The sequence below is a fragment of the Poecilia formosa genome, unplaced genomic scaffold, assembly GCF_000485575.1.
Source record: "Poecilia formosa unplaced genomic scaffold, Poecilia_formosa-5.1.2 Scaffold168, whole genome shotgun sequence".
NCBI classification, from domain to species: domain Eukaryota; kingdom Metazoa; phylum Chordata; class Actinopteri; order Cyprinodontiformes; family Poeciliidae; genus Poecilia; species Poecilia formosa.
This window is the reverse complement of record NW_006800107.1, coordinates 64472-80191: the sequence shown is the minus strand read 5'-3', so window position 1 is coordinate 80191 and position 15720 is coordinate 64472. Positions and strand designations below refer to the sequence as shown.

The window sequence follows — 15720 nt, the reverse complement described above, 5'->3', positions numbered from 1 at the left end:
TCATAATCCTCCTCATATTCCTCCTCATATTCCCCTTCCTCATCATACTCCTCATCATACTCCTCCTCTTCTATTTCATCTTCGTCTTCCTCCTCCTTCTCTTCCTCCTCAGAGGGCTCTTCTTCCTCTTCCTCCACCTCTTCCTCCTCTTCCTCCTCCCCCTCATTGGCCTCTTCTTCCTCTTCCTTTGCTGCTTCTTCTGCCGTTTCTAGTTTTGTCTGAACTTGCATTCCTATAACTGTAAAAATGCATAAGGTATAATAATAATAATAATAATAATAATAATACATTAAAAGCAGAAATCAAAACTATATCTCCTGGAAAATTCTTGAAGACTAATTTAATGAAATCAAAGGATAGAAATAATAGCAGCACCTCAGGTTGAATTTTTATGAGGATGTTGAAAGAAAATCAAGTCCACATCATGAAATTTAACTGATATGTCATCAGAATAACAACAACAAGATAAACAATTACAGAAGTTTGATGGAAGTTTGTAAAAGGTCTTTAATTTTGGTTCCTTTTTGTGTCAGTGCAGGTGTTTCAGGTGATGACGTTTGTTTATTCAGGTAGAATGATGAAATGCAATCAGAGAACGTACCTTTACTTCTTGGCGGTAAAAATTCTCCTAAAAAAGCAAATAAAAATATTTTATAAGTCAAGTGAGAAACTGAAACAATGAAGTCAAAGTGTAGATACTTTTTCACATGTTGCATTCTAAATCTAATTAATTGAAACATTTTAGAGGGAAATATTAAGTGTCTAGTTAATAATGACCAGGGATGAAAAAGCACAACTATTAAAGGAAAGAAGAAGAAGAATCTCCTGTTTTTATCTCCATTAGTTGGTTGTTATGGCAGAATCCAAACTTCACCCACCCAAAAACTCAAATACCTTTTGGTTTCTTACTCTTCACCTGACCTTCCTCCTCCTCCTCCTCCTCATCCAACCATCTTGACTCTTTAAAATGGTTCATAAATAAAAGAAGCTTAGATGTAAAAACTATTCTGTGTATAAAATCAAAGGTTCCCAGCCCCAATTTAACCTGATAAAGTGTCTCCAAACTTTATACTTGCTGCAAATCAAATTATATAAACCCAACAGTCAAAAACTCATCCATGGCTTACAGCCTTCTGCTGTCATGTTGTAATGTTATATTAACATGTTTGTGTAAATTATTTAAGCTACAAGTTGTTTCACCGTATTTTCGTCGGGCAGAAACTGACATTTTTGGATCCCAGATGTGAATGTTTTCCTGTACTTCTCCAACTATATTAGATTTTAATCTCAAGAAGCTAACCCCAATTTTAATCTTAATTTTACCATGTTTCTTCCAGACTTGAATCTGATACCAGATCTTTCTAGAAGCTAAAGATTAGATTAGGGTGATGGCAGGGAGGCCTTCCAAGCAAAAAGGCGTCGAGTCCATCACCAAAAATAAATTATAAATCAATGAAAACATGCAGAAATCTGCTGATTTCTGAGATACCATCAAAAAAATTTCCATTTATAATTTGCCACATTCCATTTTTCAATAAAACTTTACAAAAACATATATTGATATTGTGATTTCATAAAAATTATTTTAAAATCCAAATCTGCTGCTAACCCCCTCCTTTTAGGAAATTCTTACTCAAACAGTTTAAAAATATTGAATTGAAGTAGATTTTCCATTTGTTTGTGCTACACACAAAAAATTAACATAGAAGGTGAAATTTGGCATAAGATTGAGGAAGCATGACTGTATGAAGCTGCTGCTGTACAAACCTTTTTTCCTCACTGCATACAGCGTTCCTGCAGAGGAAGATAAAAAATATGTACATGATCAAAAAATAAATCTATAATCACTCTTTCAAACATGCTTGAATACTATAAAATATAATTCCTATTTTTATTAAAATGTGATGTGTAATGTGTGTGAAGAACTCAGTGTACCTTCGTCTTCATCCGGAGCAATGAGGTTTGCAGCGAAACTGAACACGGCACTAATAATGTTTGTTGATTCGTCCACGGCATCGTTCACCACCTTCACAGGATCTGAACCGAACTTACTGAGGCCTCCTGGTGGAGCACAGAGGTCAACAAGGCAAAGAACACAAAGATATGAGTTTATATTTATCAGCATTGTAACTAAACTGAATAATTTCAAACAATAAGAGTTTCTGTATAAACAATATTTTCTTCAAGTTCCACTTGAGGGGTTAAACTGAAAGTGCGGCAGCAAGAACTTTTAAGAAATTGATCCAAAAACATCACAGGAGGTAAAGGAAACCCATCTTCCAGTTTGACCTCCTCAGGACACATTCCACCATAATGCTGCATGAAGAAGCATTTCAGAAATCCTCCAGATCCTCAGCCATCAGCTTCAGCCAGAATCTGCTTTATATGTAACAGGGATTTCAGAGGAGCTCGATTAGCCTAATCAGAAATCAATAATTAATGCAACTAATTGGAATCAAGCTCATCTGAAGTTCAATCATTTCAAAAACCCATAGTTTCTTTTTTCAGATCAAACTTCACTGATGGGTTTTCTGAATGTTGAAAAGCAAAAGTTCAGGAAATAAACTACAAACATCAGAAAACAATGCAGTCAATGTACTCCTCCCTCTACAGAACCATTAAAAATAATCATGACTGTACAAATTATCATTCACTAGTTTTGCAAACTTACAAACTAATGAACAGTCAATAATTACTATGCTATTATTATAGTTGAAAAATCTGTTCCCCTCCTCACCTGTGGTGGCGCTGCACCAAGAACCACTGAACCATGAAAACCTCTAAAGAAGACACTGAGGAACTGCCTGATTCACAAAATGAAAATAAAAGTTGGACTGGCGTCAGATTTTAGCGGTTGTAGGATTTCTTTTTTGTCTAGCAAAAAGACAACAAGCCATTTCTCACGCTAGCTTTGGGCTCTAGCTGGCGTTTAATATGGCTGTATTTACCCATAATGCCTTGCGCTACAGTCCGCTTCCTTCTTTTGGAGCGGTTTTATTCTGTCTCTAAATTAAAACTCACTACCACAATAACTAGAGACTGTTCATTTCTTTGTATGTGAGCAAATGCACAAAATCAGGACAGAATCAAATATTCATTTCTCTCACTGAAGCTAAACATCCAGAATGTGGCTAACGCACCAGAAATTGCTTGTAAATGCATCTTCTTTTAAACACAGAGACTAATCTGTGAGCAGCTATGTTTTGCTGTTATATGAAGCCATTAGTAGTTTTAGAAGAAGCATGAAGGATCTGCTAAGTTAGCTGCAGGTGAGAAGTCTTGCCTCTGCGCCCTGAACTCTTTAAAACCTTCCTGATCCCAGCAGGAGGCCGATCTGGTTGGATGAAAAACAGTGATGAGTAAAAACTTTTAGTGAGAAAGGAAAGAAAAAACAACATGATGGGTGAAGTTTTACATGCATCCAGTCTTTTTCAATAATATAACTGATTGTAATACCTTTTACAAATTAGATTATAGTGTCCATTAATTTGCATCACGCTGTCAGTGTAAATTAAAAAGAAATAAGATAACTAACCAAAGTCAGTTTCTTGTGAGTCTTTCTGTTAGAGTTGAATGACGAGAGATTTTCAGTGGCAGAGTTAGAATATGTTATGACATGGTTATTCAAATCATGTAATTTTAATAATATTATTCATTTACTATTCAATTAAATTAAACAATGCAGAGACACTGCAAATTATTTAATATGATGAAATTGAGGAAAATTTTCCAGGTGAAATTTTCCTGAAGTTTTTCCCTGAAATTAGCAAAAATTAAGGATACTTTATAAAACATACAATAAAAACTAAAAGAAAATATTTATTTCTTCCTTTATACCCAAATAAAATACATTTTCTCGTAATTCCAAACATAAGTGCTTATAACTAATATATTTGTAAATGCAATAATTGTAAAGTGGCTTTATCCATTTTTTAAAATTGCTTTAATCTAATTTGAAGTGCAAAACAACAGTTTCTACAAAACGTGAAGTCAAACTGGAAACAAACATAAGTAAATCTCTAAAACACTAAACTTAAAATAACAGATGAACCACAGAGCATCAAATAACAAGAAATATTCAATAAGTTCAACATCATAATTGACCAAATATTAACCATTCTTCTTTTACCAGCAATGGTCTTATAGTCAGCCACATCAAACATAATAATGAACACGCATGTCCAGGTGATGATTAGTGCCAGAACCAGGATCCAGGCCAGAGGGGAGCTGAACGTGGAGTAGAGGTCATCTGTCAACGTTTTCTTCGACGACCGGAGAGTCGTCGAGCCGGCCTCCACGGCCTTCCCGTCAATGACCATGGTGGTTGTCACTGAGGAGCGAGCTAAAGAAAAAGACAAAACATGGTCAAATCAAAAAATAAAAACATAAAACCAAAAATATCTGCTCGATCACATCAGACAAAATGTACAGAAAAAAACCTAGGAGTGATTCTATTCTCTTATTCTGATCCCTGTTGTAACAAAAGTCTGCATCGTTCTCCATGGTTTCTCCATCTTTCCTTGTTTTCCTGTCAGTTTCCTGACCTTTGCTCCTCATCTGTGTCCACCCAGTTATTCCATGTAAGTTATATTATTTATTCACATTAAAAACTTTGGTTTTTCATGACTCTGTATTTGCACATCATGACAGGTTTTGCTATTGCCATATGTTTGACTGTTTTTTTTTAAATTCCAATCTATTGTTGAAAAATTGACAACAAATTATTAGTGTCATACTAATAAAATAAAAAATAATAATAATATTGAGAATAAAGTCAAAAATAATACTAGGCTGAAATCATAGTAAATTATGAGAATGAAGTCATAATATTTCAATAATAAAGACAACATCACCAGAATAAAATCATTATATTCAGAATGTTTTTCTGTGATAACTTTATTTTCATAATATTATGGCTTTATTCTTTGAAATTAACTATTTTAATTTTCTTAGCATTGATTGTATAATCTGTCATAAAATGAACTCTTGGGTGCAATGGGGTTTTTTTCTTGCAAACCTGGTTTTTCAGTATTTTACATTGTGCTTCACTTTAATTCCCATTTTCTTCTAGCTGTATTTTTTTGTTTAGGTTTGGTTTTCTTTGTTTGTTTTTTTTATTTATCTAATTAGGGAAAACGTTAGAGGACCAAGGATTGGGCCGTTGTGGTTTCCCTGTGTTGTATTCATCAGCTAGACATCCTTCATTTGAATTTTCGCTCCTGAAAAATGGACCTTGGCTTCATGGCGGCATCCCAGTCAGTCGTTTACGCTGCTGTGTGTCTGTCAGACGAGCTGAAACCACCTGTTGACTCTCCTCAGCTCACTGCTGGCGGCAACTGCAAGCTTCTTCATTACTGCTGACTAAGAAAGCTTAGCAGCTCTGAACACAAACCACAATCCACCCTCCGCTCCCATTCCCACAGATCCAGTCTGGATACCAGCTACAGCATGTGAGGCCAGTGTTTTGTGGATGGACCCTCCCACAATTAACAAATCAATCAATCATCAATCTTTATTTCGTAAAGATAGCAATACAAACGCATACAAAAATATAATTAAGAAAACTGGCTCTAGAAAACACTGCACATAGAAGGTAAAATGTGTTTTATAATGAAAATGTGGAGCTAATAAAAGACAAGATGCACTCTGACTCTCAGCTGTGCAATCCTGCTTCAAACATCAACACTGGACCATGAATAATACATAAATATATAGTAATTAAGACATGACAGCATACATGTAACACAAAATATGAAACAGCCATGCAATAAGACTTAAAAAATGTCTGGATGTATCTAATGGGAGATAATCTCACTTTTTTGACCTTTCTGTCCAGCATCGGTGTCTGACCTCACAAATGTGCTTCTGGAAGAATTATCAGAAATTCCTGTGAATATACTGCTAGACCTTGGTGAGAGATTTTCTAGAAGAGTTAAAGTTGTTATTAATGCAAAGGATGGACCAGGATCACATTAAACATGATGTTAAACATGATGCTGGGATGTTATTTAACTCCATATGTGTGATACGGAAGACGAGTAAGAAAGTTTTGCAGTATAATTTATTTTTTTTTTAAATTATTACCAAAATTGTATTTATTTATTTATTTATTTGTTTGTTTGTTTGTTTGTTTGTTTGTTTATTTATTTATTTCTGTTTGCTCATTGTTTACTCCCTGCTCCTCTCTTGCCGTCTCTCTCTCCCTCAGTCTGCCTGCCTGGTCTCTCTTCACAGCTGAACCTTGTTTACAATCAGTCATGTGTTCATGATCCAGCAATCAAGCTCCATAGTACTAAAGCTGCTCATCTTCTGTCAGTCTGTGTTGGTTTGTTTTACTCCTGGTGTTCCAATGCAGTTTTCCCCTCATACTACTGTATTTGTATTTTTTTTCATCAATAGTATATATCTCATCATTTTTGTGTTCTTCTACAACCATGACAGGAAATAATTTAAGGCTTGTTTCATTGTGATTATCAGTGTGACTGGTTGAGATATTGACAAGGTGCTGATAGGTCTCTACATTTAGATCAAAGTAAAACAGAATCATGAGTAAGTGCAACTTTATGGCCACTCGGCTGGACGACATTTGTTTTTGCTGCTGGCTCACTTACGTTGACAAAACCATATGAAGCAAGGAGCATGCAGTGCAACAAAAAGGAAAAAAAAAAACATTTAAATTTCATTCAAGGCGGCATTAAAAAAACGTCTTAAATTTGACTTTCTGAAACCTGCAGAAACTTTATTCCAGTCGAACTTCACTACAGCAAAGTATTTCAAATAATATCACTTAACCCTTGTATGTCGAAATGGGGTCCAACTGACCCCACACACGTAAAACCTGCATCATTTTCCATAGACCTCTACGTTTGCCTCAGTCCTCACATGCACAAGGGTTAATCTTCTATTTGGCAAAACGAAGCTCTGGATTAAATTTTTTCTGTAATTCCTCTTCTTGAGCTTTCAGAAACAGCCTTCCTGACATCAATGTTTTAGTTTTCAGATGACCTCTTAACCTGTGGCCTTATCATGCAAGCTTGGATAAGCACCAGTTTCTGAAACCTGCTTTAAAAGGCTTGTTCAGTCTTCCACACATGAGTCCTCTAGTTTACAGCTGACCTGTCTCCATCTACGGTTTCTACACTCCTACCAGGTATCTGTTGAAGCTTAGCTAAGGTTGTCTGCAGAGTGTTGTCAAAGAAAGCCTGAGGAATCTGTAAAATATTACTATAAAAGTAACAAAATGCATTACTATGTTCTAAATAAATAGACTAATAACTGGTTTATCTATTTATATCAATATTATTAATCTTTGTGAGGAAAAACCCATGCTTTAGTCTGGGATAAAATATTAGGTTTATTATTTTCTGTCAGACATTCTTTGTTTTTCACCCAAAAATTGATCTATCAACTCTTTGAAACTTAAATGTTGCTTTAAAAACTTCAGATAATATTTAAGTTTTGAGATATGAGGAAGAAAAATTTCAGCGCATGTTAATTTCCAGTTTGAGTTCAAATTTAATCAGTTATCTGGAAGTACAATTTATTAAGATACATTTTTAAATAAATAAAATTCAAGGTCTACAGCTGCAAGTCTGCTTCGTCTGTCTGAAAAGTCAGCTTCAGCTTCTCCAGCTGCAATTAAAAACCAATGCAGAGAAATCTTTAAATTTCAACTTGTAATCCAGTCTAATGAGAGCCATTATTTTTGCAGTTTTGTAACATTTATAGCAAAAAAATAAATTTAAATGCTTCTTGACTTACAGTTATCCCAGGAGTCTTTGCTTTGTAGTTCATCACCAAGATCCAGTTAGTTAGTTTGTAATGATGCAGATATAATGTAATCATCTGATTAAGCAGTAAAATTGGAAACTTAAAAGAAAACTTCTCATATATTGGCGTTTCTGGTAGGAATTCAGAGTAAAATTTGAATATAAGCTTCAAGTGAGCCTGACTTATTTTGTGCTATGATGTGATAAAAGTGAAGAAATCCATTTTCAAACAGGAAGTCTGCAGCCATGTTTTGGTAATCACACTTCTTCTCCAAAGCATGTTGGCAAAGGTTCACACATGGCTACGTTAGCGGAACAACAATAAAAACTGAAAGAGTAATTAAAGAAATACTTTCATAATATTTAATAAGAATTGATGAGTAGATTAAATATCTCACTGCTGAGCATGTAATTCTTAATTTTGGATCTCTTTTGACCACCACTTACTCAAAGGTTGGATTTTTCTTATTTATTAATTTACGATAGTATTTTAAGGCTTAATGCACAAATTTGAGATCTGCAGACAGGAGTGAACTCTAGTTTCACAAATAAGTTTAATGTTGACTATTATCCATCAATCTGGTAAAATAAGAAAAAGTAATGTCATGCAGTATCAGGTGACATGATTATGGGCGACAGCAGAGTCAGTGTTGATAGTGACTGAGTCTCAGAAACGTCTCAGATCTACGAAGAGCTGCAAGCTGCTTATTTATAAACACTTTAAATTAAAGAGTTTATTACAGGAGCGTCCAAACATTTCTGTCATGTGGGCCAAAATTGTTGAATTAAAAGTATTTACAGATCAAGAACGTAACGATATATAAACTAAAAATAAGCAAAGGAAGTAGCCCAATGTTTTTGTTGTTGTTGGATCGTTGATCTAATACTGAAGGATTTCGCAAGTTTGTTTTATTAAAAGAAAGACATTTAACTTTAAAATCCTTTTAGGCTCACTTAAGTTTATTCTCAGTTATAAGAACAGAATTTGTGTCACTTTCTTTCAATTTTCCTTCTTTATTTAACCAAGCTTAATAGATTTAGGTGAAGTAAAGTCAGCTTTGCAGTAAAAGTAAAATAAACCTGGTTCTAATTATTATAAAAGCTTGGTTATAAAAAAAAACCTAATACTTTGTTGTACTTAACATTATGTTCATCAATAATTTTACCCTGATTAAAAATATAAAGTTTAATAAGCAAGTTTGTATCAGTCTTGAAGTGCAGTTTGGGCCACAAATGGCCCCTGGGCCACAGTTTGGACACCCCTAGTTTAATTTACAAAACAGCAAAACTTTTGCAAGAGTGAAACAGAAGGTAGATGTTTAAAATGAGATAAAACTTTACCTTCAGCTGCTTCAGTCATACTTCCAGAATTAAAATCCTTCTGAAAAGGCTTCAGTCCTTCAGCAGATTATGTTTCCATGAAGACAAAACATCAGGATTTTCCTCACTCCTCTGAACGATTTAATCCTACTGGGTACTCCAGCATGAAAAACTCTTAAGCAAGACTCTTGTTTGTAAATTAGAACTTCCTTTCTTTTATCAGACGGCCAAAAAGTCAAATTATTTTCTAATGTTTGTCTTTAATGCTTCCCAAGAGGAAAAGGCTGGAGAGACAGAGACCAAGTTTAGACAGTCGCTGTCTTTGCCCTTTGGCAGGTTGGGCCTGGGATTGCAGATACAGCAATACCCCTCCTCCACCCCCTCCTCTGCTCAGACAGAATTAGACTGACCACTGGGACCGCTGCAGTGACCCAAACAAAAGGCAGAAGTGAAGAGAGGTAACTTCACCCCACCGGCCACGTTGCTGCACCATGTGACCACAAGGTGTCCAGCGTGTTAATATCTTTTAATGCAACATTTTTTCCATGAGTTTGATGGAAAAATCCAGCTGCCAGCTGAGAAACTGTGAACCTAACTGGTGCTGTTACATTGACGTGGCGTTCAGAGCCAGGGATATTTTTAGAGGGGGCTTCTGCTGTTGGTATTCTGCTTTGCCTTTTAAGGCCAGAGGTGTGACCCCACTAATCACTCTGCAGCAGACCAGACCTCCTCTGCTGCATGCAGGGCTGTCATCAACTGGTGAGCACAGCAGAGCTCAGATTGTGGAGTAGAAACTGGAAGCAAAGTGAAATAGATTTCAATGCCGTCATGGTTAAGAAAATAAACAGACGGTTCAAAAGAGACCTATCATGCTTCCATGAACAGGTTTGGATAAATCTATTGGATATACAAAACATGTTCATTACAATTTTATGTAGAAAATCATTCTTAGACGATGAGATTTTAATCTGATAGTTTCTGCATATTTTCAGCTCCTTTCAGAATGAGCCGTTTTTGGCCTCTGTCACTTTAAATCCAAATAACCTGCTGCTGCTGACCTAACTCAGTGTTTATACCTGCATGTGAAAATGGCTGCGATGGCTTAAATAAGAGAGGAAAGACAAAGACAGTGAAAGAAAAAGAGCAAAAAGAAAAGTAAAATGAAAATGCCTGCAAAGAGATGCAAAATTACTCAGCCATATATCTTTGAAAAGCAGAAGTGGAGCCTTCTGCACAGCCAACAAAAATGCAGCAGGAGTTTCCTGGATGGGAAGTCAACAACAAAACACTTGTCTTTTCCAGCAGTCATTAAACCGCGGTAAAACCAGCTGGAGCCCCTTTTCAGTTGCTAGGTGATGGTAACGCTCAGATGAGGTTGCTAGGTAACGGCGCATTCTGACTCAACAATCTGGAGGAGAAACCAAGAAAGACTTGTCTAGATAGATATATCTATGAACGTCACAGAAAAAAATGCAAAAAGAAGTTTGTGAGTGTAGATTTTTCTGTCTTGCACAAATACCAAGAAATATTCTCATTAGATAGTTAAGAAAAAGTGCTTAATTTTTATTTTATGAAATGCAATTAAAGACCTCTTACATTCACTTTGTTGTCTCTATTGATCCAAAACATTTGGTGCAAAAGACATCATCCTCATTCCTCCATCAGTACATTCATTGTCTTTCATCCTCCACAATCAGAGACTCAGCCTTCAGTTTCTTTCAGCTCCACGTTTCTTTTTCTGCAGTGTCTCTTTGTCGTTAGATGAAGGCAGTAATCCAGATATCTTCTTTTCTTGCTAGTGGAGCTAAACAGTCACTCTGCTGCATCTTATCTGTTATACTCAGCTCTACCTTCTCCAGGTCCCTGGAAGCAGGGACAGATTCAGGGGGAACTTAAATTTGTTGACTTCACACTGACCTACCGTATCTGCCCAGTGGTAAATATCTTCGTCAGAAACTGATATATTCGCTTAAATTATTAGGACTGATGGAAAATACAAGAGTCAGGAATATATTAGAAAAATAAATAGTAAATAATTTTAAAATTTGGAAAAATCCATAAAAAAAAACAGAATAACAGGAACATAAAACCTTTGCAAATCAACAACAACAAAAAAGATTTTGCAAAACAGAACTGATGTTCATGTTATGTTGGTTTTTAGGCGTCAGTGTGAACAAGACAAACTTTTACAAAACACAACAAAGCTGATTTTTCAAAGATTTGATTGATTTGTGTTGTTTTTTCCAGCCAGTTTAACTGAACTTCTTAAGTTAAAGTAGCAGAAATTCTCCAGATGATTACTGGCAATAAAACAATCAAAATAACTGAACAGATGAGGAGAGGAATCTTTAACCCTAAGAGAAAAAAAGCACAACACAAACGGTCACAAATGAAAGTGTCATTCCTCAAGCATTTAACAGGCAACCACTAAAAAACATCATTTAAAGTTAAACATAAACCACTTTAAATTAAATATCTGTGCAATGCTACGATAGTATCACCTCCCAGGATGAATTATATCGCTGTACAGAAGGATGAAAGATTATTTAAGAAAATCAAAAATGTTTCACTTACTATTAAGGATGTTTTTCCAGCGAGCGTTCTGAAATGGAGAATAATAAAGACAATTATGACCACAATGAAGCTGAAATAATAATTCCTATTGGAAAATAATTTGATTGTCATAACGATATGTCATCAGACCAACAAACCTTAACAGTTATCCAAGAAACAGGCGTTCCAACAACCCTTTCGATGTCGGTCATTGAGTTATTGTTGCGGTTGCATTTGAGGAGTTTTCCCTCATAAAACAGACAGTCCACAGTCAGGAGGATGTTGGGCTTCTGCACTTGTCTCCTGCTGTCGGCTACAATGAGGCTGGGATTGAAGGTGTGATGCATGACCACCAGAATGGCTTTTTTAACGTCTGGAATGGAGAAGGGAGGCCAGTGGTTTAGAAATGTTGGTGCAGAAGCTTCCTGCTGCATTGACCAGATGGATTAATATCATTATCCAGTTTGAACAAACAAGTGTAAAGCTTCTCAATGTTTCTAAGTCTGTAGTGCCAGTCAGACACTCTCTCTTCAGCTGCCGTCTGTTTTGTCTCTCTTTAGCTCTCTGTCTCTTCAGTTTCCTACAGCTCTCTCACTTCAGCTTCATTCATCTCTCTCTCTTCATATTTCTTCATCTGTCTCTCACAAATTATAGCCCAAAGCTTAGATAACTTGAGTATAAAAAAGACGAAGCTGTACCTGACCTGATATTCTGCTGAGGGTCTCGTTGATGTCGGTTCCAACGCGGGATGCGATTGGACAGAAAACCAGGAGGTAGTCACATTGTTCAAACGAGTCTACCTCAGTTTGGCCGATATCTTCCAGCTTTTTAACTATGGGCTGATGAGCTCCGTTTGTTTTTCCAGACAAGATGACAAAGAATTTTGTTCCCAGAGCTGAAGATGAATGGACAAGCTTGTTATTCAACTCATTACTGGGATCACAATGGAAAAATTACATCAAGTACAGATCCAAATAAATTCCAAAAAGGAGAATTTATTCTGTCCTAATTGAAGTTTTCCTCATAATATAACAATATAGAATCAATAGAATAAAACATTTATTTTTATAGATAGCGATTATTGTATTTATTTTGAAATAATCTCCACTCTGTTGCAGCTGTTCAGTCAAATACTTTAGTTCTTGTGAACACTTATTATGCGGAGCCACCTATTAAATTTTCTGAGTGCAAGTTCATTCCTGTCTTTATCAAACATGGTGTGGAATAAAAAAGGCTGTGTGCTTCCTTACCTACTAGATAATTACACATATTTACTATCACAGCAACTTTATGCTGGTGTTCAGTGAAGTTTATTAAATGTTTTACAGTTTGCTCAAAATCTGGAGCCATAAAACAGAATTACTCCTTATATAACTGAAGGAAAGAGTGTTAGATATACAGGATTTACGTTGCTAGTCACATTATTTATATATATAAAAAAAGCTTACCTGCATATTTTACTACAGACATGTCCCTGTGGAGAGATAAAGACATTAAAACGTTTATTTCACCACCACAGTTTAAAAAGTCCAAGATGAAGTAAAGAAGTTCAGTCATGTACCTCTTAGTTTTATCTGCTTCATTGGTGTCATGATCCGTGTTTCTGTATAGTTATTTTGGGATTTTCTGTGTTTAGTCCTGTTTCCCTGAGTCTCTGTGTTTTCCTGTCAGCCCAGGTGTGTCTCGTTCCCTTGATTACCCTCCTGGTGTATTTAAGTCCACCTCTTGTCTCTGTCTCTTGTCCGTCCTCGTCGTATGTCATTTGTCTGCTTGCCACCACAGTCGAACTGTAAAGTCCTGTGTTGGTCCAGCTCTCGTTTTCAGTCCTCTGTCGTTCAGTTGCTACCGGTAATTAGCTGTGTGCTGCTCTCTGCCTGTGTTGGACTGTGTTTGAGCTCTCTTTATTAAATTCATCATCATCTTCATCACTACCTGGGTTGTCAGCGTTCATTCTCACCACCACCAACCACACCCCATGACAATTAGAGTATTTGAAATAATCTGACTCATATCTGTGTGAAACAAGGAAAACATGACGACTTAAAGATGATTACTTACTCAGTTTGTTGATACTGATGTCTCCTTCCCACCCTGTGCAGAGAAATAAAGATCCGTACCGTTGTGAATGTAGCTTTCAGCTTGAGCCTGAAGAGAAAGTGCAACTAGAGTGCAGGAAGTCTTGTTGCAGCAGGGGGACGAGTTATGGCCTGCAGATCAAAACTATGCAACAATGGCGGGTCTAACCAGGCAAACATTAGACTTTTGTGTTTATTTTGGTTGTATTTACCCAGAATTCCTTGTACTATAGTCTGCTTCCTAGTTTTGGAGCAATCTTTGATCAGCTTGGTGTTCACAAATGCATTCAAGTTTACTTCAACCGAACCAAGACGGAGGTTTGTAAGCAGAGCAGAGTTCAGTTTTTTGGTCCACTTGTGTTTGATTACATGTTCTCACCTCCACAAGTGACTCAGACTTTCTAGACCAGTGTTTTTCAACCCTGGTCCTCAAGGCACACTGCCCTGCATGTTTTAGGTATTTCCCTGCTTCAACATACATGATTTCAATTGATGGCTGATTAACAAGCTTTTTCTGAACTGCAATCATCTGAATGGGGTGTGTTAAAGCAGGGAAACATCTAAAACATGCAGGGCAGTCTGCCTTGAGGACCAGGGTTGGGAAACACTGTTCTAGACAAACAGACTAGAGTTTGATAAAAGTGGACTAAACAGGACTGGTGTGAATGCACCTTATGTCAGTCGAGGTCCAGGTTTCTGAAAAGGATCACCTTGGAAACCACCTTCACTGGGTACCTCACCATTTCCTGATTGTGCAATACTTCCTGTTTATACTTCCAGTTACTCATCAGCCTGTCTTCTTCAGTCTGACCAGTAAGTTTACTAGAATGTTTCTCTCTGCTAGGCTTCCAGCCGCATGCCCATATAGAACCGTTTTCTATCTGCTTACGTTTCCAAAGTTTCTAGAATAAAACAAGAATAATCTTTGTGAACAATATTGTGATGGGAAATATTGTTTATAGTGGATTTGTAATGCACTAGTGAACCACTTCCACACAACTCTGCCATCCAGTAAGACTCAATGCTCCTGCTGCGTAGTCTCACCTGCTGGGAGAAACCTGCAGAGCAGCCTTCTGCTCCACTCAAAGCTGAAACTATTTCAGGCAGTCAGAGGATTTTAAACTGTGCTGCAACATTTAATGAACAAGTTTGTGAGGTGAGTTATTAACTAACAACATCTTCTAAATGCTTTTATTAAATTAAAAACTACTTACCTGTACCGTATTATATCTGTTTCCTTTTGGATGCTTGTGTCAAAATGCTACGATAAATCAGTTTGGGACGATTCTGGTTGTTTCAGGGTTTTAGATGGATTGTGATAAATTCAGATATTCTGTTTTTGTTTATGCTCAGAATCATTTGTGTAAGTTTCCACAAAGTTCACTTTTTCAACATTTATTATTTCAGTCTTTGGTGTTTTAGCAGCCCATTACCCAGGTCATGTTGTCAAATGAGAAATAACTTTCAAATATTTTACTTCATAAGATAAAATCTTTTTTGTGTGTGTGTCTAGTTTGCAGTAAAATGTGGGAGTTTTGTCCATCAAGCAGATCTGCTCTTAATGCTCAGCTGAACTTTATGTTTTAGATTTCATGCATGGCGAGCAATAACAGGTTTGGGCTGTTTCCACCTGCTACAAGAGATAAAGACAACAATGTCTGGAAATCAGCCTTGAACCAGGACTGAAAATAAACTTACAGAAGTAAAAGAGGAGATATGTTACAATTGCAATCACATAATACAAGTATAAGAACTAAAAATGACGGGTTAATGCAGATCTATACATAGTTTGAATTTATGTGAGAAAAAGGAATATTTTTGTCATAAAACATTTCTGGAGCTTCTTCAGTGTTTATGTGTGCATGTTTCACATAATATCTTTCATAATGCAGCAGAAATGGGGAAAAAGTTTTTTGTCATGGTTGAGGGAGTGGAAACTGGAGCTCAGAGATGCCTTGTTCAAATGATTAGAGACATCGGCCAAACTAAAGTTTCCTCTCCTG

At 36.3% G+C, this 15720-nt stretch overlaps 1 protein-coding gene across 1 annotated transcript in view; it reads right to left on the bottom strand.

The window, feature by feature from the left end:
* The window catches only part of LOC103146809 (probable serine/threonine-protein kinase kinX), a 26198-nt gene extending 16493 nt beyond the window's left edge, over positions 1-9705 (bottom strand). Inside the window, exons 1-8 of the mRNA XM_016677850.1 lie at positions 9111-9705; positions 4130-4342; positions 3284-3334; positions 1936-2061; positions 1768-1794; positions 602-628; positions 177-238; positions 5-134 (exon numbers count right to left, since the gene is read on the bottom strand). Coding sequence (XP_016533336.1) covers positions 5-134; positions 177-238; positions 602-628; positions 1768-1794; positions 1936-2061; positions 3284-3334; positions 4130-4342; positions 9111-9129 — 655 coding nt within the window. The 5' untranslated portion in view covers positions 9130-9705. The remainder of the gene's footprint in view (positions 1-4; positions 135-176; positions 239-601; positions 629-1767; positions 1795-1935; positions 2062-3283; positions 3335-4129; positions 4343-9110) is intronic.
* Positions 9706-15720: the final 6015 nt, after the last annotated feature.